Source organism: Phascolarctos cinereus, unplaced genomic scaffold (genome assembly GCF_003287225.1).
Source record: "Phascolarctos cinereus isolate Bilbo 61053 unplaced genomic scaffold, phaCin_HiC Scaffold_3;HRSCAF=262, whole genome shotgun sequence".
Classification (NCBI taxonomy): Eukaryota; Metazoa; Chordata; class Mammalia; order Diprotodontia; family Phascolarctidae; genus Phascolarctos; species Phascolarctos cinereus.
In genome coordinates this window covers 3,628,077-3,654,034 of record NW_027555736.1, presented here as the reverse complement: position 1 = coordinate 3,654,034, position 25,958 = coordinate 3,628,077, and the positions used below count along the sequence as shown (strand labels likewise).

The 25,958-nt window shown below is 42.8% G+C and overlaps 1 protein-coding gene across 1 annotated transcript in view; it reads right to left on the bottom strand.

Annotated features, from left to right (window-relative positions):
• TCERG1L (transcription elongation regulator 1 like) overlaps positions 1–25,958 on the bottom strand; it is a 296,277-nt gene that overhangs the window by 22,970 nt on the left and 247,349 nt on the right. The window contains 2 exon segments of the mRNA XM_020973107.2: positions 1,010–1,039; positions 1,041–1,158. Coding sequence (XP_020828766.1) covers positions 1,010–1,039; positions 1,041–1,158 — 148 coding nt within the window.

Genomic DNA, 25,958 nt, shown 5'->3' with positions numbered 1-25,958 from the left:
GTTTGCAGTTTACATGCTAGAAGTGAGCAAACTAAGTCAGATAAACACATGATTTGATGGCTGTTTGGGACTCAATCACTCCATTGCATTTGCATGGCCATTTTCCCCAGCTTATATCAAAGTATTGAGCCTCTCCTATCCCACAGAAATCCTAGAAATGTCAGGGATCCCCCTCCTCTCCATGACGGTGATCACCCTCACCTGCGTGGCCCATGGTGTTCTCCCCCTCTTTGCACCCACTCTGATCCTCCTTCACTTTCTCCATTGTATCATTCATAGGTGTGTGTCTGCAGCATTTTTCTCATTCACACCACAAACTCATTAATAGAAAGATATGCTTTGTTTTTCTTCATTGTATATCCAGGAGCAAGCAGCATACTCTTCCGTAATCTTGTAGCTATCGTCATCATGTTGAAGATGTGAAAATTGAGGCTCAAATAACTATTACAGAAATACAATTTAAGGGTGAAAGGGACCCCAGAGACCATGTAGGTCAAGCTAAATCTGACCAATAGATATCTGGTGTTGGCTTCGAGGTGTCCAGTGGGGGTGGGGCATGGGGACATGTCCCCATCAGGCAGCCCATTCTACTTAGGGATCACTCTAACTCATGGGAGCTTTTCCTGACCTAAAGCTTAAATCGGTCTCTTTGGAACTTTAGTTGATTGCTCCAAGCTCTTGTTCCCAGGGGCCAGTAGAACAAGGCTAACCCCTTCTCCAGAAGTTGACCATTTAAATATTTGAAGGCAACCAAAAGCAGTGGATGAACATATCTTGTGCCACATAGCTACTGAGTGTCAGAGGCAGGATTTGAACCCAGGTCTCTCTGGACTGTGGTGCAGCACTCTGCCTACTCTTTAATGTTACTTCTTTAAGGTAGCTAATACATATATGCTGAAAAAGGAAAACCAATTCCAGGAATTCAAGAGGACACATTCCATTAGCAACTTCCTGAAGAGAGATACGACATATCACTTAATCACATTCCACTGAGGCACAATTCACTTACCCCTCTTTCCAAAAGCATATCTCGGAAGTGGGGTGGCTCGCTCTTCCAATGGAAGGAGAATCTGGTGTGGAGGAAGAGGTGGAGGATTGTTCTGGGCTTGATCTTCCTTTTCAGTCTTCTCTAGCTCAATGCTCTGAGGACCTTCAAGTCTTTAAAGACACAAGAAATGCACAGCTTATTTGCTCAGATTCGGGATGGAAATGACTGGTGGCCAAATGGGTAAAGGGAGTGATCATTACAATAGCCCTATAAAATGTATGACTTCTTTGAAGAATGTATTTTTGTTTTATAGCAAACAGACAATTCTCTAGTAGTTGGTTAGCTAAGTCAGACCATTCTTCATCAGCTCCACACAGAGGTGGTCATAATCTCAAGGGCATCAACATTTACCTCACCAAGAATTTGGAAGTTCTTCTGCCTGTCCACAACCTCCCATAACTTCTGCCTCACTTCTCCCAGACCTATTCTTCTTCCTTGTCATGAGCTCCATTTCCCCCACCACTTCATACTTTCCCAGACCGTAACAACACCTCTGACTTTATTCTCCTCACTACCCAATCTGTCCAAATTCACTCCTTAGTAACTGGTCATTGTCCTTCATGTTCAAAGAGGCCCATAATGACATCTCTACATTGAGGTCAAGGGATGATGTGGTGTGGGATTATTCTTCTTTTGTTCCTGCATTCCCAACACTTGGCACAGGGCCTGTGACAGAGTAGCTGCCTAACAACTGCTTTTAGATTAGTTTACTGAAAGCATTGGGCAGTTATAGCATCAGGGATCATGAGTGATGGTAACCTATGATCCCCCCCAGGTCAGCCACATTTGACAAGGAGTAACAAGTTGATGGTGGGGGACCCAGGAATTCCCCTTTACTGCTCCTTGGTTTGAAACTGAAAGCTCAGAGGTCAACATTAAGTTTTCATGCATGAATTAATTTCCCTTAAATGCACTTCAAGGAGAATACTATTTTCTTCTGTATTGAATGAAGATCATTGTCCAGCAAAGATCAAGGCCTTCTTGATAGAAAGAACAAAGTCAGGTTTGCAAATGGCTGCTGTTTGTGGATTCTGTTACGTTGCATGATTTAATGGACAGGAGGAAGTTGTAAAAGTGATGGGATCTGCCATGGATAATATTAACTCTCAAAAGAGACCTAACAAAGACCTTACCAACCAATAGCTGTAAGGCCTCTCCTCCCCAGAGAAGGCCACGCCTCAGTGGATTCATATGAAAACACAGAACCACTGTATATAAAATTCCTTGTCCCTAAGGGCTATAAATGAGCAGAAGAGGCACAAACAATGCCATCATTATTGATGATACAGATGTTCTAAAATTCCCAGAAGAGACTGAGACAGGCTGAGAGTCAGACAGCAACTTTGGCTGAGAACTGTCTTTGTGGTGAGGTCCTGCCAAGAAAGGAGAAGGCATTGGTCCCTGGGCCTAAAGGCCTCCAGGGAAGCTGTATTGCTTTGACATCCCATTGCAGTGGTCTGAATACATTATGTCATCAACTATGAACTTCCTCTCCTCTTTTATTTTTAATGCTATCCACTCTAAAAATAAAGATGTCTATTTGTAAGCAAATTATTAAAAATAAATTTCACATTCCATTTTTCAGCTATGATAACCACTAAAAGGAGAAGACAAAAAGCAGTTTTTAATTTATTATTGGACTGAATTGATTCAAAAGTAAGAGCTGCACCTATGACCATGTGATAATAAGGAGACTTCATTTCTAGTGACTTTTAGGAATTCTAGAAATACTGGAACAAGGAGAAAAGGTTTTGAATGTAGTCACCAGTCAAACAGAGTTTCCTTGGTTCAGTTTTTTACTGAATGTTATTTACAAGCTGACAATAACAAATATCAGGATGGCGGGACCATGTATCCAAGGACTGCAGACTGGGTCAGGGCTTTGCCACTTCAGGATTGCCAACATGGCATTGGAATGCTGAGCCATTGAATGGATTCATGCAGAAGCAACAGTTTGAAACACCAACTACAGAATCAATGAATTCCAGAGCCAGAGGGGACCATGAAGTCTGGCCTATGCTTTATAAACAATCAAGGCATCAACATCTTCTGTTCAAACCCTTCATTGTCTAGATGAGACAATAGAGCTTCAGAAATGGTAAAAGGCTTATCCTGGGGCATGAGCTCATGTGTGTCAGGAGAAGGAATTGAATCCAGATCATCCCAAGTCCAAGCCTCACACTCCATGAACCTCACCACTCTCTACTGCTCCCACCATGCAGCCAATGAGTTGTCACCCAATCTTTTCTTAAAAGTCTGCAATGGCCAGGGGTGGGGCAGGGGTGGGGGTGGTAGACCTGGCCCTTTATTAGCTGGCCTATTCCACTGTTGACCAGCTCTATTTGTTAGAATTCTGCCCCCCAACCCCTCCCCCAAAATCTGCCTCGTACTCAGACCCAATTGGACTCTTTTCTCCATTGCTTTTGGGAACTTTGGGGCCATGAAGAATACACACATGCCTACATATGTGTGCACAAACTAACATATGCATAGTATATGTATATTTATATATACGTGTGTGGGTATGTATATGTATACGTGTACATACATGTATGGCTACGTTTGCATAATAAATTAAAATATATTTCACTCTCCCCACAGGGTCATAGTTGATTAGGAAAAAAAAAAACTTTATACACACATACACACACACACACAGAGGGGGAATAAAAGAGTTTCTCAAATCCAACAATGCATCAGTGAATCCTGCCAGTCTATGAGTTGTTTCCATACTCAGTCCCTACCTCTGCAAAGAAAGGAGAAAGCCAAAGGCTTCTTCAAATATCCCCTCATTTTAAATAGAAAAGGAGGGCCCAAAAAAGGAAAACTGAGGCCCAGCAAAAGAAAAGCAAGCCTGCTGCGGTCACCCTGTTTGTCAGTGGGCCTCTGGGCTCCTGGGATCTGCTTGCTCATGCAGGCAAGTGCTAATCATAGCAGGCCCTGCCTGAGAGAGGGTCAGCTCAACCCCACGCTCCCTCTCCAAGGACTTCTCACTCATCAGGATTGTCACATGGACAATCCTTGCCATTTTTAAATGTGCTGGATTAAAGGAAGATGTTGGCTCTGACCAGAAAGACATCCTGTCCTGCCATCAGCCTTTCCAGAAGACCAGCCCACATGTTCTGCCTCTCACACACTCACACAAAATGTTGAAAAGGAAAACTCCAGGTACAATTCCATTGATGTCATGTTCCGAAGGGTATGATTAAGACTTCTATTTTTAACTAATGAAATTTATTACAAAAGATGTAGAAATAACATTACCCACAGATGCAATGTGGAAGGAAGAGTAGTAGGAACATTTTAAAAGTTCACCAATGACTGCCTTTTACAGCTTATTCAACAAAACACTCCTTGAAGAGGATTGGGCAGCTTCCCAATTGCTAATATTAGTTAAATTAGAACTGGAGAGAAGGAAAAGGCCAGGAGCAGAGCAGCTCTCCAGAGTCCCTGGGTCCTGGGAGAAAGGCCTTCCCTTCTGCTTACAACTCCCACACGTTCTCCCCTGGAGGGGCTGGAGGCCACCTGGGAGTGACCCACCCACTGCCTTCTGGCCTGGTTCTTCCACTGACTACCAGGGTTTGGGGTTAATCTCTGCCAGGCAATGCGTAGGACAGCATTTCAATGAAACTATGTTGTCTTTTCTTTCTTTTCTCTTCCTTCTTCTCCCTCCTTTCTTCCTTCCTTCCTCTTCCTTCCTTCCTTCCTTCCTTTCTTCCTTCCTTCCTTCCTTTCATTACTTCTTTCTCATCACCCTCCTCCACCTCTCCTCCTTCACTTTTCTTTTTCTTTTCTCTCTCTATCTCTCTTTGTGTCTTTCTCTGTATCTCTCTCTGTCTGTCTCTCTGTCTCTGTCTCACTCTCTCTGTTTCTATTCTTTGGGAGATTTCAGCTCCCTAGAATTGGCTAGAGCACTCTTTCTGCCAAGAGTACAGTAACTAATGGTCATAATTTCATATGTCAAAATGTGGAGTAACCAGTAAAGCTAAATGATGCTTTGCGTCCAGTTCTCAGTAACTAGAAAGAGCTGGAGATGAGGACAGAAATGATGGGAACCTTGGGAAGAAGTGGCCACTCTCTCTTTTAGGATCAGAGAGCCTGGATAGGGAATGGCCCATGGCTGGGTCAGGGAGCCCATGGGGAGGAACTTCCCTGTCTCAAAGAAGCTCAGCACCTCGTAAGCTTAGTGTGGGCGTGACAGAGGAGAGGAAATCTGGACTCAGTCCTCTGGGAGGATGCTGAGAACATGGTTTCAAAGGACTCAGAGTAAATATGGGCAGGACACAGTGGACTATACTGCAGGGAAACAGGTCAGGAAGGATAAGAGATGCTCAGGAAAAAGATGTTGAAGACACTGAGGGAAACATTAATGATGAGGAAGAAAAATGGGCATCATCTGAAGAGATGAGTGCAAATGCAGAACAAACTGAACAAACAGCCTGCCTTAAAAATCCAGAAGAGGAAAGCAAGACGAGCTAGCAGAGAACCGACAGAAGGATGCAGCAGCCTGTGGCGAGAAGATCGGGGAATGCTGCGGTGTGAAGCAGCTGAAGAAAGCCAGGAGCGGTGAAAAAGAGCTGTGGGAAGAGGAGCAACTGCAACCCAGGAGGGAGAGGAGCCTTGGCGTGGGGCAGATGTACCAACGACAACAGAAAAAAGAAGGCAGGGTTGGGGCTCAAGTGTTGTTGTGCTTTGACTGTCTCTGACCAGGAGAACGGGAAATGACAGGACAAAATCAGCCAAGACATTTGCTCCGTATAATGTGTGAGGAGAGAGAAAGGAAGTGCCTTGCTGGCCCCGGCAGATCAAAATCATATGGGTGAAAGGAATTACTTTTGAGAAGAAGGGAAAGACCAAAAGAAGAAAGAATTGGCAGGGTGAATGTTTGCCAAAATAAAGTCAAGGACATTTTTTACATTGCTATTTTACTTTTTCCAATAGCACATAAAAACAAAATTTAACATTATTTTTTACAAAATGAATTATAAATTCTCTCTTTCCCCTCCCCCTCCCTGAGACAGCAAGGAATTTTATATGGGTTTTACATGTTCAGTCATGTAAACCACATTTTCATATTTGTCAAGTCTTGAAAGAGGAAAGTGTAAAAGTTGGCTTGAAGCTTAACATCAAACAAACAAACAAACAAAAAACAAAGAAAAAAACAAAGCACAATCTAAAATCTTGGCAACTGGCCCCATCATTTCCTGGAAAATAGAGGGAGGAGAAATGGAAGCAGTGTCAGATTTTTGGGCTCAAAGATCACTGCAGACGGTGACTGCATCCATGAAATTAAAAGACATTGGCTTCCTGGAAGAAAAGCTATGGCAAATCTGGACAGCGCTCCAAAAAGCAGAGGCATCACCTAGCCAGCAAAGACCCATATAGGAAAAGCTATGGTTTTTTCAGCAGCAATGTATGGCTGTGAGAGTTGGAATGTAAAGAAAGCTGAGTACTGCAGAAGCAATGCTTTTGAATTGTGGTGTTGGAGAAGACTTTAGGAAGTCCCTCGGACAGCAGGGAAATCAAATCAGTCAAAACTTAAATTAATTCAGGTTGTTCACTGGAAGGTCAAATACTGAAGCTGAAGCTCAAACATTTTGCTATATAAAAAGAAGATGGGATGCATTGGAAAAGACCTGATGTTGGGAAAGATTGAAGGTGAGAGGAGAAGGGGACAGCAGAGAATGAGATGGGTAGAAAGTGTCGTGGAAACAATGAATATGAGCTTGGAAGAACTTCTAGATATAGTGGAAGATGGAAGGGCCTGATGTGCTATGGCCCATATGGTCATGAAGAGTCAGACACAAATAAACAGCTGAACAACAACACATAAAGTCAAGGATTTTTGAAAGATCATGAGTGCAGGGAGCGGTGTCACCAGGTCAGAGCAAGGCAAATGTCCAAGAGAGAGAAGAAAAGGGGGGGGAGAAGAGAAGAGAGAAGAGAAGAGAAGAGAAGAGAAGAGAAGAGAAGAGAAGAGAAGAGAAGAGAAGAGAAGAGAAGAGAAGAATTTGCAAATCACAGTCTAATTGACTTTATTTCAATTCTTGGGTAGGATCTAGAAAAGAGGTTTAAGGAACATCTAGAACTTTGGTGACTATTCGGGAAAAGAAACAGAGATGACAGATGGCCAGCAGGGCTTTATCAGAAACAGGTCATCACAGCCTAAGCTCATTTTATTTTTGGACAAGATTACTAAACTAGTAGATGAGAATGCTGTGGATATCATTGACCAAATTTTTTATAAAGCTTTTCCAAAATATCTCATGCTCCTTTTATGGAAAAGATGAAGAAATATAGATTTGACATTAATACAACTAGGTGGTTAGCTGGTTAGACTCACGCAGCTGTGGTTAATAGCTGAATGTTGATATGAGAAGATGGCTTCAGGGACATAACCTGGATTCTCTGCTTGGGCTTGGACTGTTTTGCATTTTTATGAGTGAGTTCCATGAGGTCATAGATGGTATTTTTGAATTTTTAAGTGCTGCCAAACTGGAAGGCAGGATCTAAAAGGCTCTTGACAGGCTAGGACATTGGGCTGAACCTAATGAAATAGAATTCAATGGGGAGAAATGTAAAGCCTTGATCTTGAACATAACAAAATAACTTCAAAAGTACAAAATGTGGGAGAAGTGGTTAGACAGCAGTATTTCAGAAAAAAAAATTAAGGAGTTTCAGTAGACTGTAAGGTCAAGATCAGTCAGCATTTCAACACAGAAACAAAAACAAAGTAAAAAAAAAAAGTAATGAAATTTAGGGCTCCAGCAAGAGAGGTAGAGCTTCTAGGAAATGGAGCCATGATGACCCCATGTCCTCTGCCCTCACAGACCTCATCTGGAATCTTGTGTTCATTTCTGTCGCCCGCCATTTCAGAAGGACATTGACAGGTTGGAAAGTATCCACAGGAGAGCAGCCAGGATGGCTGAGGAGCTTGATTCAATAACAAATGAATAGGTTGAAGAACTAAGCATGTTTCGCATGGATCAGAGTATACTCAGTAGGTGCATGGGAGCCATGTTCAATATTGGAAGGGCCATTATATAGGAAAAGGATTGATTGGCTATGCTCCTTCTTTGAGTCCAGAGCTTGGCGGGTGGGGGTGGCAGAGAGGGTGTTGCAAAGATACAGATTTAGGTTTTTGGTCCTGAAACAGATAGACAAAAACCTCCTACAATTAGAGCCATACCAAGTCCCATTTGTCTCAGCAAGCGTCAAGAATGAAATTCTGAAGGCACAAAGGAAACAGTCACAAGGAGGAAGAAAAATGGTTCTCATCTAAAGAGACTTATGTAGATGCACGGGGATTCACCAAACAACCTATATTAAAAACATACAGAAGACAAAAACAAGACCAGAGGATGAATACAAAGATGTCCTCTGCTTTGACAAGAATAACCTTCCTTAGAGGTCTTCAAATAGAGAGTAACACCCTCTTGTTAGCTCTGTTAAAATGGAGATTCCTTGTGAATATGAGAGGGGTGACTTTTACCTACATTTCTGATCCTTCCATTCACCAGCAAACCTCAATCACTAGATCTGCCGTCACCGTAGTGTGGCGACCACCAAACACGGAAGATGGAGGCAGCGTCTTGTCCCCTTGCTCCCAGCCCAGCTCAGCATTTGACTTGTGGCCTGCTTCTCAGCCTCTGCAGCAATGGACATTTGTCTCTGATTGGTGAGTTTATTGCTGACCTTGCACTGAGGAGGCATCCAGAGCTGCTATTCTTTCTCCAAATCCGCTCAGCCTAAGGCTCTCTGCATCACTTCCAGACTCACTCTTCAATCTTCCTCTTCATTTCTACTTCATGCCATTAGAATGTAAGCTCCTTGAGAGCAAGAACTGTACAGTGTTTGGCACAAAGTAAGCACTTCGATGTTCTGTTCACCTCGCTATCTATTTCTTTCTTAATTTTATCAAATATATAGACAAGAAGAGTAAATGATGACACCCCACCACTGACTGATATTTTTCAAGAATTTCTAGATTTGAAAACTGTGCCCCTCACAACCATCACCCCCTGCCCCTTGGAAAGCATGCAGTACATATAACATTGGGCTCATTGTAAAAATTAAGTCACTTATGACCTGAGAGGTGATGTGACTTACCTGATTTCCCACCATGCAGCCTCTCCATGGTCTGAAGCATTCCAGGGACGTCAGTAGAATTAGGATGGCCCAGGAGACCCATCACAAGGCATCAGTAACCCATGTGAAGTGCCTTGATGGGCTTATCCATGTTGAGGGTGCAAGGTCTGCTGGGTCTCTAGAGAACAACGTCACAATTCTCCCATACTGTGGTGAATGGGTTGATTCCAAGCTTCCTCGGGCAGATCACATTCTTTTATATGGATGTCTTTCTTTTGTTTACCTTCAGGGTCATAGCATGAGTTTCATGTCATACTGTGATGTGCTTGGGCCTTATCTCAAAGTCACAGTATGCTTCCATGATTGACATTCCTCTCAGCATAAATCTGATATGAAGATCATATATCATGGGATCTGTTGGTAAACTTGAATCTTGGACAAGGAGCATGCTATCCTCATTCAAACATGCTTCACAACCTTTGTGAAGTGATAGAGTTCACTTGAATTGATCATATGAGATCAACTGAGACATTATTTGTAAAGTACCTTGCACAATGCCTGGCACATAGTAGGTGCTTAAGAAAAGCTTGTTCCCTCCCCTTCTTCCCTTCTGTATTGTGACTGCCCATTTCTCTTTGAGTCCCTACAAAACACTGGTGTGATCTTAGCCAATTTGCTCCCCATCCCTGGACCAATTTCTTACTTTATGAAATGAGGGATGTGGGCTCAGAGAGCTTCAGCAACATGACTAGTTCAAAATTCCATGAAATCACAAATGGCTTCTTTGTGCTAGTAGAGAGGCTACACACTGGGTTATTAGGGCAAGCATTCTTGAGTCCCTTCAGGAGCAAGACGATATCTTTCTGCTGTCTGTGCATTTATTTAGGTGCCAAGAGTGGACCAGTTTGCTGGAAACAGCGAATTGCCTCAGCAGCTCCTTTGATGCTCTATCAGGTTGGGTTGGGATAGCATTCCCAGCCTTGCCTAGGCTGTTCCACTCCCCTGGGGGATCCTGTGGAAGCTTGTATTTAGTTGCATCAATGGACAGAGCCCAACCTCTCTTTCTGCAGGCTACTGAGTATGGATCAACACCACCCTAGGTCGTAGGACATCTGGTATGTGACATAATATCCAATTCTTTAGGAATTAAAAAAAAAAAGTCTACAGAACTCCTAACCTGACAGCAACCCAGAATTGGATCATGGGTCTGCCTCTGGAGACATGCTCCAGAGATTCACAGTCTCTTGGGTGTCCAGCTTGACATAGTCCAGGCAAAAGCAATTTGTCTCCATTGCTGAGAGGGAAAGGGGAGGGGGTTATGAGCAAGGTTCTTGCCACTTCCCCCCCATCCCCCCATTCAATCTAATTGAGCAGTGACTGAATGAATACAAATTAATTCCCTTCTGGCTTACCTAGGTAAGCAGGCCATGCTGAAACTTGACCTCCCATTCAGTGAGGCCATCTCACCATCTGCCTGCTCATACCGCTCTTCTACTTTGACAACCTGTGCTAGGAGGCACAGTTATTAGATCTATAACGCCATGAATTCTGGGAATGGTGCGTTACATGTGTCATCAGTTTTAAGCTCCATGATGCCAGAGACTGACACCTCCCCCGCTGGCCAGCAGTCCCTTCTGTCTCTGTGTGCAGGTGTGTGTGTTTGTGTGTGTGTGTGCACGCACGTGTGCATGCAGGGGTGTGTGTGTGTTTATATGTGTGTGTGTGTGTGTGTGTGCTTATGTGTGTGTGTGTGTGTGTGTGTGTGTGTGTGTGTGTGTGCCTGCTGACTCCCTTATTTCATTAGAAACTTCTTGAGGTCAGGGAATACTTCCCTCTTGAAATTTAAATGCCTAGTTCTTAATTCAATTCCTGGTATTTGATATCTACATATTCATTCAACTATTCTACTCATGGCAGGTAAGGGAAAATGCTAGAACGGTTCAAGGATAGTTGTTTTTCAGTTGTTTTAGTTGTGTCTGACTCTTTGTGACTCCATTTGGTGTTTTCTTGGCAAAGATCCTGGAGTGATTTGCCATTTCCTTCTCTAGCTCATTTTACAGATGAGGAAACTGAGGCGAACACGTTGAAGTGACTTGCCCAGGGTTACACCACCAGCACTAAGTGCCTAAGGCCAGATTTGAATTCAGGTCTTCCTGACTCCAGGTTTTGCACTCTATCCACTGTGCCACGTAGCTGCCCATCCAAGGAGAGCAGGCCATTATTTAACTCTTTCAACACTGCTCAGAGAATTCTTAAAGCTGATTGCCCCTGGAATGAAATCCCCCCAAGGATATTAGGAAGGGGCTTGGAACAGTTCACTGAACTTCCTTCTCACCTCAAGGATACCCCTGATCTTCTTACAGCTGGGCCTCGAATCCTTCCTCATTCTGCCCTTAGGGAAAAGTCCGCAGAAATGGAATGACATTCTGCCAAGATCCCTAGTTATCAATGTCTGTCCTCCCTCGTCATCCCACCAGGGACTCACAATGATTTTCACATCTGGGAATACCTCCCAGACCTTGGGAGTGCTTGAGGAGGGCTCTCCCCATGATTTTTCCCTTATGCTGGGCCAATGACATGTTCCCCCTCCATGGATCTGGCACTGTGCACACTGCCATCTCGGGAGGTTTTCAGGTGCATAGGCATGTGTCCTTTTACTAGTTGGCTGGCTGGTTGTTTTATTGGATAGGAGAATGATATCATTCCTCTGCTACGTGTGAAATGAGTGATTTGGGCAAACCACTGGTCTTCTCTATCTATAAATCGAAGGCCTAGACAATGCCCAAGATCCTTTCCAGGTCAGGATCTGATGTTCCCATAATACCTAATTTTCCTTATTCAATATTCCTCCTGGACTCCTCTAGATGTGGGTTATGGTCCCAGGAAGGCTCTATTTCCCATGACAGCCAAACAGCAAGCCCCGGACTGTCCTTGGGTTGTCCCTGACCATGTTGGAGTAGGTGCTTGGATGGGCTTACCCAGCCAGGTTATGTGAACTGTGCTCACAGATACGTGTGAGGTCTGTAAACACAGAGACCCCAAAGCCGTTCCTTACACACTGGCGGCAAAGCATCTGTCTCCTGAATCACCTTAAGGTCTGAAGTCACAAAGACATGTTGGAAACATCCAGTTTGTGATAGAGATCATCCCATTCCATTCCATGGCCGATGCAAGGGGATTCCGTTCTGGCAGTGTGAGGGGTCAGAAGCTTCACGGCACAGCTGACATAATCACCTATGGGGCTTCCTCCTGAAGGATATTTCATGTAACAGTGATTTTTGTGTCCACAAGATCCTCATATTTCTCAGCCCCAGGACATAGGAATTCGATGAACAATTCGAAGATAAGAGCTCTAACGGCCATTGTCAGGGAGCATCCTGGGGTCCTTCTCCATGCAGAGCTGAGAATTAGGGTGGCCGCCACAGGTGGTGCTTAGATTTATATTTAGGTCGATTTTTATTTTATTGTTTATTTCTTTGAGTGGCACAAGGGCCACAGCCCTTGTGAAATGGACGCACTGGGGCCGGGGGTGCCCAGAACCTCAGCCCTCAGCCCTTCAATCCATCCGCGAAGTATGTGAGAGAAAGAAATGATGGCTGAATGGACATGAAAATAAACTCCACAAGGAGAACCAAGCAGGGAACACAAAGCATGAGAGAGTCCTAAGAACATCCAGCCTCGGCTTTCAGATGCAAAGCTGCCTTTGGCCTCTGGTGCTTCAGCCTTCTCATCTCTGTTTAAGTTCAGCCAATAAACAGTGAGCATCCCAGCATTTGTATGAAATGTGCACCCTCGGCACAACTTAGTGCCAGGCATTACTTGTGAATCCTAAAATTGAGGCCCCTTCACATTCTCACAAAGCCTCAGTTCATCCTCCGGGACACTTCCCTGGCCAGCCTTCAGCTTCTCTCTTCTTTTCTTGAGCATCTCCCCTCTGCTATCTGCTCTATCCTTTGTAGCACAGCTGGCGAAACCACGACGGCTCCTCGGGGCACCCAAACATTTCTAATTAGCATGCCCCGGAAAGATTTGGACAAGATCAAGACAAGAGCAAAGGCAGATTCAGCACGGGCCAGGAGGGGCCTGGGAGAGGAGACAGACTTAAAAAAAAATGGCGCAACTCATATTAAAACAAACAAAAAAACCAAATCTAACACAGAACATCCCAAACTGAAGGATGCCTCCTTTTTTCTTCAGAGGGATTTCAAGGTGTGGGGAGTTACCTTCCCTTTATTAAATACTTTGACATTATAATTTCCAAAATGCAACTCAACTCTCTTCACTTCCCTATGTAATATCCTCCAGTGACTGCTCACTGCCCATGTGACTGACTCTTAACCCCTATAAGGCAGCAGGGCATTGTATAGAAAGGGGAGCTTGGAACTGAAGACCTGGGTGCGAGTTTGATCTCTGACAAATGCTCACACCATCTTCCTACAGTAGGCCCATCTCCAAACCGTGCCCTCTTCTAGAACCTTCCTTTATTAAGATGTCAACTCTTAGAGAACAGGGGCTGTCTCACTTTGTATTTGTATCTCCTAACCCCTGTATTTAGCACTATTCTCTTTTTTTCTTTCTCTTTTCTTTCTCTTTCCTTTCTCTTTTCTCTTCCTTTCTTTCTTTCCTTCCTTCCTTCCTTCCTTCCTTCCTTCCTTCTTTCTTTCTTTCTTTCTTTCTTTCTTTCTTTCTTTCTTTCTTTCTTTCTTTCTTTCTTTCTTTCTTTCTTTCTTTCTTTCTTTCTTTCTTTTTCTTCTTCTGTTTAGAAAGGAAAAATAAACAATTAAATGCTCACTGTGCTAAATTGTTTACAAATATCTCATTTGATCCTCACAATAACCCTGAGAAGTATGTACTATTATTAACCCTATTTTACATTTGAGGAAACTGAGGCAGACAGGTTAAGTGATTTGTAGTAAGTGTCTGAAGCTGGATTTGATTACTGATATTACTAATTCCAGGCCTAGTGCTCTAGCCACTGTACCTACCACTGAACTGCCTTTAGCTATGTGACCTTCGACCAGTCACTTAACCTCTCAACGCTCTTGGAAACCAGAAGGTATAGAAAGGCCTACTTGAATTGGTAGAGGATGTAGCCTCCCCTGGAAGCTCCCTCTATCCGTAAATCACAGGTCCAGCCCCTGTCCCTCACCTTAGATATGCCCATTAGACTTTTCCTTTCACCTTTGCTGTACCCTCTTCCGTTTCTTTTACTCTGTAGTCTAAACAATCCAGTCTTCTTCCCAGCCCCCCTACGCAACCTCCCACCTCTCCTTCCTGTGACTTTGCTTTCCTTGTTCCCCATAACTATGTACCCTCTCCTCCTTCCTCTGTCTCTTAGAAGTTATTATTTCCTTCCAGACTAACCTCATCCCCCACATCCCTCATGAAGTCTTCTGGGATCATTACTCAGATTCTAGTTTTCTCCTTCCCCCAACTACAAGACATTTAGTAGCAGGTACACCAGATCTCCCCATGGATACATATAGTGTCTTTGTGAGAATCTAGGGCCTCTGGGAGCCAGGGCTGGAGACTGTTAGAGCTTTATTTTGGAATCCTCCCTAGCACTAGCATAGACGCAGAGAGTGAGAGATACTTGTTGCTCAAGTAATTTATATTTGATCATTTTAGAGCTCATTAGAATTATGGAAATGGTCTTTCATTATGCCCAGGCTTCTAAAGAAAAAATAAATAAATAAACCAAACCAAGCTTACCTCAAGTCTCTTGGAAAACTGACCCAATTTTCTAAGAGGAGCAGCTTGGCATCTTTAGATGCAGAGAGATGAGGAGACTGAGAGGCTTACTTTAGACACACACACACACACACACACACACACACACTGGCACAGAGATCTGGTTCTATTTCAGAGAGTGTATTTTGATCCCAAGGGAAGTTGGCAGCTCCTGAAATGATAACAGCAACACAAGTAAAGATTCCTGGGCCTCAGTAGGGAAGGGAAGGAGGGAGGAGGTTTATAGGAATCCTCAGCACCGCAGCTACCAGCCAAGGCAGTGTTGGAAAGGGAACTCGAAGGGTTCGGGCATTGCTGGCAGCCGTATCAGGAGTGGGATCGATCCTGCCAGTCCAGTCTCTCTAAGGAAACAGAAATTTCAAAGCATGAAAAGACGAGAAAACAGGGAGGAGCCTAAAATGATATCTAAACTTGGGGCAAAGGCCTCCTTAAACCAGAGGGAGCACTAATCATGAGCCATACCATTTGCACAGTATCTTAAGTCTGCCTTTTATCCACTCTCCCACTGGATCCCCCAGAGCAGAACTCAGAACTTCTCCCATCCTATCAAGTAGAAACAAACGGAGAGAGAAGGAGGGGCAGGAATGAGGACAAAGGAACATGGCCAGGAGAGGGAAAGAGAAAAAGGGAGAGAGAGGGAGGACAGAAGACAGGGAGGGAGGGAGCTCGACAGAGCACATACAGGGTCTGCTTCAGATAGGGGAAGCCCTGGGCTGAAGTCTCATTTCTGAGACATCCTGACTGGCACTCAATGCCTCAGACAATGCTCACAGATTAGAAGTTGCTAAACAGCTACTGATCTTTGCTGACAGAGAGAGCGCCCTCTTTAGGAGCTGCTTACAACACTGAAATCGCCGGTCTGGACCCAACCCAAACCAAATGCACGTCCCATCCTGTTTGGAGCCACAAGGAGCTGACAAACGAGAAGGCGAAGCCAGAATCACTGTCCCCTAGGACGCCTCACTCACACACGCGGCGCCCCAGACAGCAGGACACTGCCCATGTAGCCTGCCCTGGTGGAGGCGCCTTGGGTTTTCTTAGCAAGATCCTGAGGCCCTCGGGCCTGCAGGCCTCAGGAAGCTCTCTGTCACAGTGTTTCCAAATGGGGGGAGGGAGCTGAGCGCTTCGAGGTCATGCGGACCAAGCAAATCCTGGTGAAAAGGCGAACAAGGTTCTGTAGTAACCGAATGTAAATCCGGTGGTTATTATGGGCGTAGAGCACTACATGGAGCCTTAGGCTTAGCTGATGGGTGGGTTAATGTTGCTGAAATTCCCTTTTCCATTATCTTAAAAAAAATCATTCTTTGTCAGAAGGACATGGACTTCTAGGTAGAAGAAGAGGAGGGATGCATTTGGAAATGGAGAAGTATATATATATATAAAATGTACATGCATATATGTGTACACACATATACATATATACGTATGTGTGTACATAATACAAACATACGTGTGTGAGTGTGTGTGTATAATATATGGAGAGAGAAAGAGTATTGTTGTTGAGTGGTATCTGATTTGCAGTTTTCTGGACAGATGCTGGAGGGGTTTGCCATTTCCTTCTCCAGCTCATTTGACACATGAGGAAACTGAGGCAAACAGATTTAAGTGACTTATCCAGGGTCAGACAACCAGTATGCGTCTGAGGCCAGATTTGAACTCAGGTCTTCTTTACTCTAGGCTCAGAACTCTACCACTTTATCATCTAGCTGTTCTCTGTCTCTCTCTGTCTTTGTCTCTCTGTTTCTGTCTGTCTTTCAACAAAATTTACTGCAACATCACAAAGAACCTGAAATTAAGCAAGAGGAAATGAATTGGTCAGGGTTAGAAAGTAGTTAAGGGACTGGGTGTCAGGGATAAAACTCAGGTTCTCAGCCTCCAAGACCAATGGGGACCTATATTTTTTATGGAAATATCTTGACTTTGTATGTCCCACAGGGACACCAATGTTAGAGAATCCTTCTTGATCTTTGGGTGGTTTTCCTTACTTTCTCACCAACTGTTGGAGGGCAGAGCTTTTGCTCCAAATTTAAAGACTTGGGTTCCCAGGGTATGGGGAGTGCCCTTGGTTATGAGCCCTTGGCTCTTCTGAAGACCAGAGACTTGAACAAATTCACCCAGAAGTTGTGCTTTTAAAGCAGAAATGGGCTTTCTTAGGGATATTGCTTTTAATGCTTTTGGAGACATGGAAGATGGATATGCGATCAGGAATCCAAAGCACATCACACCAGGAATGAGCTCCCAAAACAAACCAAGCAGCCGGGGCACTCAGAGAAGGTCATGTTAATTGAATGTCGGACTTTTGTAATGAAAAGGTGATGATGGCTGGCCACAGGAGCTCAAAGGAATGACTTCAGGGGAAATGAAATGGAAACTGCAGAGGGGGTGTGGAAGACACAGAAGACAACTGCAATCCTGCACCCCAAAGAATAAGTAACTGGCTATTTTCAGTGATAGGAAATTCACAGACAGGACACCAGCATACAGCCATGCAATATACCCCAATTTGAATACAAACATTCCATTAGCATGGCAGCTAACCACCCTGTAATAGGGGCCCTTGAATCTTGTATAGACACTTTTGTAAGTATCTCCAAGCTGTGGTGCTCATAGTTCTAAAAAAGAAACAATGAAATGCAGCTAGCTAGCTAGCTAGACACACAAAGACACACACGTGCATATGCACATCGGTCTGTATGTAGATTGCCCAAGAGTTAGCCATGGCATGGCACAGTGACTGGAGATGAAAGCTGGCCTGGAGTAATGAGGACCTGGGCCCAAGTTCTGCCTCTGACACTGCCAGCAATGGGACCCTGGCAAGTCATTTAACCCCTCGGCAACCAATAATTATAAATTAGAGAATGGGAGTAGATCTGCCTCCATGGACATGATGGCCAGAGTGGAGTTACTTTACATGGTTGAAACTGCTGATCCAGAAAGGAAAGAAAGGAAGAAAGAAAAAAAAAAGGAGCAAAGGAAGGAAGGAAAAAAAAAACAGCAGGAAAGGGAGTGTGTATCGCTAAATTTCTATCTGCATCTGGTGCCAGCTCATCGTATGCATACACACGTATTTACAAACACGCACTCACATTCAACATTACCTAGGGTCGTAGACTTCATCATTCATAACATTCATATCCATTTATCTTTTTAAATACAAAAGAAGTATAAGAGAGTGGAGCCTTGGAATTCACTCAGAAGATTTACATTTGCATATTATGAATGTATTTCAAGAACAGACTCAGACCTGGCATGTCATAAGTATTGGACAATATCACAAACAATGAAACCGACAATATCTTACTGGGGAGAAAATTACTCAGGGTGGAAGATGAGAGCAATTGCAGAATTGGGTGTGGCTGCAGTTGGCACAAGGACAATCATCCTGACATTTATTAGTGGTGAGGGAATGCCATTTAATAACAATGACTGAAATTTATGTAGCACTGTCAGGGATACAAAATATGTTACATACATTTCCTTGATCAATAAACACCCATTCCTTACGTATCCACTGTGTTCCAAGTTCCATGTTAGGTTGGGGCCACAAAAGCAAATGTTTGCTAGACCTTGTCCTCAAAGAGCTTATGTTCTATCCCATTTTAGCCTCAAGACAACTTTTCAATGTTGGTCCTGCAGGTGTGATTTTGTCTCTTACTGATGAGTACAACTGGCCTTAGGAGTCACATGGTCTGGACATAGTCACAAAGCACTTCAGTGTCAGAGGAAGGACTCAAAACCCGGTCTAGCCTGAGTCCGAGCCCAGCATGTCTTCTACTCTGCCATTCCTACTTCAGTGTCTTGAATAACAAATCAGTGGTGGAACAGCTTGGTCCACGATGTAGTTGTGTAAGAAGATAAATCCTTGGTACAAAGCCCAAAGGTAAATGCCTTCAGCCATAATCTTATATCTTGAAATAGTAAAAGAGATAAAGTGTATGTTGAGAAATTGTGACTGACTAAAGAAACACTTTACGACAAACACTCAGAGGAAACCCTCACAAAGTTCTCACTCCCGCAGAGTGATAGTGAAGATTAACTTTTTCTCCCCCCCCCAGGTTTTCTTTTTTTTTAGTTCATGGATTGTAATATAAAGACAGTAGCTTCAGTAATGTTTCAGCCATGTGTTTCTTGGCCTTTGAATGTACTTTTTTTTATTTTAATTGTCACACTTTGCATCTCAAACCAAGAGTTATGATAGAGGAACAAATGACCATTTCAGTTAATGAATTGTGTAGAAAGGGTAAATCTGAGAGGAAGATAGAATACTTAAGATTATTTCTCATGAGCATTAGACCACAAAGAAGCAGATCATTCTGGAGCAGTATAGGCACCACAAGGGTGTGAGTGAAAAGGGCCTTCTGATTCATCTTAGGGAGGACTCTACAGAAAGAGACGGGCTTTGCATAGCCCTGGGGGCTGTGTGGTGGTTTTATGAATTCCATGGGTCACCCAGGCCCAATAATTCGTCTCTGAATGGCTACAGCTCCACTGAGGAGATTTTCCATCCAGAGCTGTATTCACATGAATACAAACAGCTGGTCTTGCACCCTGACTAGCTTGGTAGGGCCTGCCTGAGGAAAATTAATATTGGATTGCCCAGTTTAATAACTGATATCTCTCTGTGAATCCATCCATTTCCTCAGACCACCCCACCCCTTCTAAGGGCAAGCAGTTTCTAAAGGGCGTAAGTGAGTAAGGTAATCACTCCAAGCATCTGCTGCTTAGCTAGCTTGGGCAGGGCCATAAACAGAAGCCAGGTCGAGCTAAAGCCCTCCCCAAAGTAAACCTCTTGTGTCTCTGCTTTTTCTTTACCAAAGTTTAAGGTGACCTTATCTACAAAGGGAAGATCAAGCCAGTGAAAACCTGATTGAGATAGCTTATGCTTTTCTGGCCAAGATTGCTGGAGGTAGCTGAATCTCCTGGGGCAGCTGGCGTTCCTGGAGTGTCAGAGAGGGGTGTAATCAGTCACATCTTAAAGCCATCCCACCTTCCTTAGCTGCAGATCAATCCTTTCTCATGAGGATTAGTCCTGCCCGCACCCCTAACCCCCAACAATGAAGCAATACGGAGGATGTCCCCCAATCAGGGTGGCCTTACATTTGCTGGGGGAGCTACAAATGATGTATCATTAAGCCAATCAGAAGGCAGAAAAGACACATAGGCTGAAAAGGCACAGTGGGCTCTCACTCTGGGTTTTTTGGCAAAATGGAGGCAGACCATAAGACCCTTTTATTACCAGGCTGAATGCCCTGCTAGTAAAGGACATCTCACTCAGAGAATTGCTTTAGTTTGCCCTTTGTTAAATCCTGCTTGCAACAAGCAAAACTTGTGTACTGATAGAATCGCAATGAAGAACTCATGTTCAATGACATGTTAACAGGACAGACTGAGGAAGAGAAGCCTAAGCAAACAGAGAAAGAAGCTATTTATACTGCAGCTCCCACTGTAGTGATGAGGTTCAGGACGCCCATTTCTAGACATCTCTAAGGGAGAGAGATTCTAAATCAATAGAATAGAATCAGATGAAAATATCCTGAGCTGTTCAAAATGGGTGAGTGATAGAAACATCTCCACCTGAAAAAGAAGAGGGTCATTCAAAAAAATAGATGTATAGAAGATGTGGTAAAAGTGAGAAATATACAAGTAGGGCAGTTTTGAAAATAACATATTGATTTTTAAATATTTTTAAAAATAAACTGTATGCAATAGAAATCCTCTATCTCATATGCAGTCTTCTAGTTTGTTGATTCTTGTACAGGCAAACTATTTATGCTTATTGCTTTTTGTCAAGTGGAAAGCAACAAAAAATTAAAGTTTGAAAAAAATGAATGGTACAGTTTTGAAAAAATGAGATTCTGGCTGCAGAGCAATATGCCCTCACCTCTCTAACCTCTTTAGCAGAAAGGTCTATGTCTGTTATATCAAGGCTAAATCTGAAGAAAATGTAAGTGGAAATCAGGCAGGCCTTCACAAGTGATTTTCTGGAGAGCATCATATTGTCAGTTACAGAACTGAATGAATGGTATAGAAAACAGTTGGGTCAATATATTCATTACACACACATATAATATGTACACACAAAAATTGACTCCATAGCACAAAATATGGACCAAAAGGTATCCTTTATATATACATTAATATCATTTGTAAATAACCTCGAAAATGATATGACACAAACATTTCCCCAAAAAATCCACACTAATCCATAAATACATCAAGGACACTAATGTTCACAAAGGGTTTTGCCATTGTCATGGACTACATCCTGCAGAATCAGGAAGATGACAAAGTGGAAACCATGTTGGATTTGGATTTGAACACAAGAAGGTCAAATCCTGCCTCAAACACTTGCCAGCTATGTGACTCTGGCCCTAACCTCTGAATCTGTTTCCCTATCTACAAAACTATAACATCAATAACAACAATAGTACTGCCCCCACCAGCTACTTGTTGTGAGGACCAAATGAAAACAATATATATGTAAGGCTTTTTTTTTTCAAACCTAAAAGTTCTATACAAAGTTATTTATTATTATTATTACCATCAATAATAATAATATCCAAGTAGAAGAGAGGCACCCTATCTATAATGAGGCACTGCATATTTCTGTTTGCAGATAACAATATGCAAGTTAGCTTTGGAATATTGTAGGCCTTTCTTAAAGAGACCCATGTTCAAACAAAATAGACTAGCTAATCTATTCAAATTGAAAACCAAGTTCCTTTAAAAAGACTGCTGTTTTGTTCATAACATCTAGATTTTTGGCAAGCCAATAATATGTTATAATATGTTCATCAGCATCTTTATCTTGGATAGGCATGGTAGAGAGAGGGGGAAAATGGTCCTAGAGGTCAATAAAAGGAAGAGAACATGCCAGATCATATTTGGGAAACTGATCAATATTTTAACTGATCCTGAGCTACTTATCACTGCAAAAACCCATCTATTTAATGCCAAAGTCCTCCTGGACATATGATATTATTGTGGATCATAGAACACCATAAAATCTAAGGAATCCAAATGGAAGGTTGAGTTGTGAGGATGGTTAAGCTATACCTTATTAATTATAATGAACAAGTAAATATGATATATAAAGCATTATAAAGGAAATATAGCTAGAAAATATTAAAGCATTCATTTATCAAGGAGAAGAGTTAAAATAAGATCCATATAAGAGCTGAAGGAAGTTCAGAAGTGGCTACAGATGAATGGGGAAGTTTTTGTTACTCTCATGTTAAATGTAATATGTGCTTTAACAAATGTATATACTAGAAGCCCATATTTCATACAAAATCATCTTTCTGTTCTCTGGATATTGAAATGTTTATGGGTGTTAGGTTTGTAATTTAAAAAAAAAAGAAAATTGTATTGAAAAGAAAACAGTCAAGAATAACAGATAGATAGCTCAAGTCGTCTGTTGGGTATCCAGGAAATATTTGAAGAACCATAGGCAAAGTTCCAATGTGTTGGGTAGCAAAGATCATTGTACAAGATTCGTGTAAATTCATGACCAATAAGTCATCCAGGATGAGAAGGTGAAAAGAAAGTTCATTATATGTCAGAATATGAAAGATCCATACCCAACAAGGTTGTGGATCTGTCCAAAATTCTGAAGGATAATCACAGATGTTGAAAACAACACACACCAGAGAAAACGTGCAATTATACAAGTATCCATGGGAATATTGTAGGAGTTAGGCCGTGGTCTCTCTTCATTTTATGTTGCCCCTTCTGTCTTATGATTCATCCAAGCATAAATGCTTTCCAATTATGTCTCAGTTGAATACAAGTCCAAGTCGGCCAGCTCTGAGATCCAGAAAAATTCACTTTGATTGGAGTACTCTGATTGTCTGACCTCCTGGAACCCGCTTCTAAATCTCTCCTCAAGAGAAGAGGCACCTCACTCATGAAGGCTAAATATCAGGCTCCATATGGAGATTCCTCTGACTGCTTTCTGAGGATCTTGTAGACTTGGCCTTCAGCTGCTTTGAAGAGTTCTGTTAGACTTTGAAGTGCATTTTAGGGACTGTAGGTATCCTCTTTCCTGCTTTCCCTTTACCAGATCACCATTATCTGTCAATATAAATCCATCTCTCTTTTCCTTCAAGGTAGATGATGCTTTCGGATTTAAGCTTTCCTCATCCTGTAGGCCTCTCTGACTTTCTGAACAAGGGCAGAAAGTGATATTCTGGGTCCTGATGACAGGCCAGTATGTGGGATCATAACATTTTGTGCTTTTCATAAGCCTAGATATCATCTGTTCATAAGATTCTAGGATCAGAGGTCTGTAGCTGAAAGGAAAACTTAAAAGGTTATCTATTCAGAATCCACTCAAAAAATAGAAAAGAAAGAAAATTGAGGGTGAGTAAAAGAAAGATATTTGTCCAAGGCTAAACAAAATACAAGTGACCAAGTCCAGCTTGTTGCGCTCTCTGTCTTAGATGCAGTTTAGTCCACCACACCCCATAGTGAAACTGTGCATTTGCATCCTGTTATTCTCATGTTATCCAATCAAAGTTCCATCATTTGTTTTCTACTTTGTAATACTAGCTTCCAAAGTCATTCATAAGATGGCTGCTCATTTTTCTTTTGGCTAGGCAATGGGGTTAAGTGACTTGCCCAGGGTCACACAGCTAGTAAGTGTTTTGCATCTGGGGCCGCATTTGAACTCAGGTCCTCCTGAATCCAGGGCCGGTGCTCTATCCACTGTGTCACCCAGCTGCTAAAATTTCAAACAAAAAAGTGTGGTTCACACAGTTCATAAAATGTTGTAATAGTCAATGTTCACAACAGACATTTTCAATGATGCCTTTGATTACGGTTAATCTGTATCAACTAGTAAGAAGTCATTAACATATGTTTGTTTGTATTTTCCAAGTCTTACAACTGATTAATATTGAGAATAAAGTTATTTCTCCCCTTTGGTGCTAAAGAGTCTCAGTGTTTCCTTATGAAACCACTGGATAAACCTGTCAAATCTGAAAGGGCCAGAAGTAAAAATAATTTTTGGCATTTTTAGATCTCATATGTATTGTGTGGTTTTGATTGCATTATTTTTGAAACAATAAGGGCAGAGTAGTGAATCATAGAGAGGTAGCCTTAAAGTCAAGATTTGGGCACAAGGCTTGTCTCTAATCCATAGTGCCTAGGAGACCTCGAGCAAGTCATTTAACCTTAAGGTGCTCTCAGCAACACTAAGGCTGTTAAGCTCTGGTTGAGTGGTTTACCTGCAGCTGGTGGAAGGCATTTCCTTGTCAAGTGCTGCCTAGTCCAATAAAATCACAGGTGGGCACCAAACCCTTTCACCAATAATCCCTAAAATAATTAAGTGAAACTCTTGGCAATGTATTCCCAGTTCTTAACAGAGAGTGCATATTTTTAAACACTTCTGAACCATAACAAGGCACATACATAAGGCCCTGGTGGGAAAGAACATGGCATTACGCAAAAAGCAGGAAATAGAGCAATTCATCAAGCTGCCGTTCTGAGCCAAGATGTGAGGTCCTGGAGCACGCGCAAAATTCCCCTCCCCAGAAATAAGGGAAATGGCCACACAGCCCCAGCAGAGCATTTTAAAAGTATTTCAGTTATCTGAAAGCTTTTCATTGGGACATATTTCTCTCTAGAGGAAGCTCATGAGGGAAAGTGTCTTTGGCACCAAATAATGTTGTTAATTAAACTAATCTCTAGTTTATGTTGCTGACAGGACCATGCAGAATGTTGGAGCACAGAATCCAAGGCCATACATTTCTCCTCATCTCAGTAGGGTGGCTTTTTAAGGTAATACAAGGAATGTTTTGCAGTCATCAATTTCAAAAGAGTTTTGGGGAGTTGTGTTTAAGGAAAAAAAATTGAGCCCATGTGTAGCTGCAAAGACAGAAGTTCACCTGGAGGAAAGAGGTGGATGTGACTTGTGGCAACCCATTCATTGTTATTCGCTGGACAGTCTACAGTGTCCTCTCCCAAGGAGGTCATCCATCCCTTACAGGATAATGGTAAAAAAGAACTTTCCAGAGAGAAATGCATTGTCACCATTTCACCTATTACAGAAGCACAAGCCATAGGCAGACAAGGAATGAGACTGAACTTGTGCTCAGGAGCTATTGGCAATGGGGGCTAGGTCCCCCATCCTCCCAAATCCAATGCAATGTCCCCATTTTTATTTATCACAGAAAAATAATTTAAAGCATGTAAGAGAATAAGTCAGTCTAGAGTGTCCTGTCTGAATTTGCTTCATGATTAAGACACGTCTCCTGATACCTCCTTATAAAAATGGGGTAGGGGTTAGAGGGGAAGGGACAGAGACAGAGAGACAGACACAGAGACAGAGAGACACAGAGTAAGACAAAGACAGAGAGAGACAGAGACAGAGAGGTAGAGAGAGACACACAGACACACATAGACACATAAACAGAAACAGAGACAGAGAAACAAAGACAGAGAGAGACAAACACAGAGAGAGATGGAGAGAATTTTGAGCATAACTACCCTGTCCTTGTGTCCTGAAAATCAAGGGGTATAGTTTCTGACTTCAGTTATCTCGAGCTCTGGTGTTTCATCCCGTGCTCTCCACCTTCCTAGTGGGTCATGGACCACTTCCCATCTCTTTGCATCCTTATCTGAAGGTCCAGGGTTCACTGAGCCTCTTTCTCACTGCCTCCCACCTCCACCCTAGAAACCTTGGTCACCAGGCCAAGACAAGTAGAGATACTGACAGATGCCAGGATTATTCCTCCTGTTATGCAGGGGCTGAGAGAATCTCTTCATTTACCTGGCCTGAGATGAATATAGGGCCTGCCTCTACTGCCCAGCCAAGGCCCAGAGTATAATCAAAGTACTAAGGAAGCTCCTGTCCGCTTTCCAGGACATCGGGGCCTCACTCACATGCTCCTCTTCCTGGTGCCTGGCTGAGGAGAGTGACATGCTTCTCCCCTACTTCTGAACAAAATCTGGGGAATTTGCCACTTGTTTTGACTCATCTGGACCCTCATGATCCAGTTTCTCTCTCCTGCAACACTGCAGCCACCAAAAGCGTCCCGGAGGCTTGTCCTGATGGCCCCTTGCTTTGTGG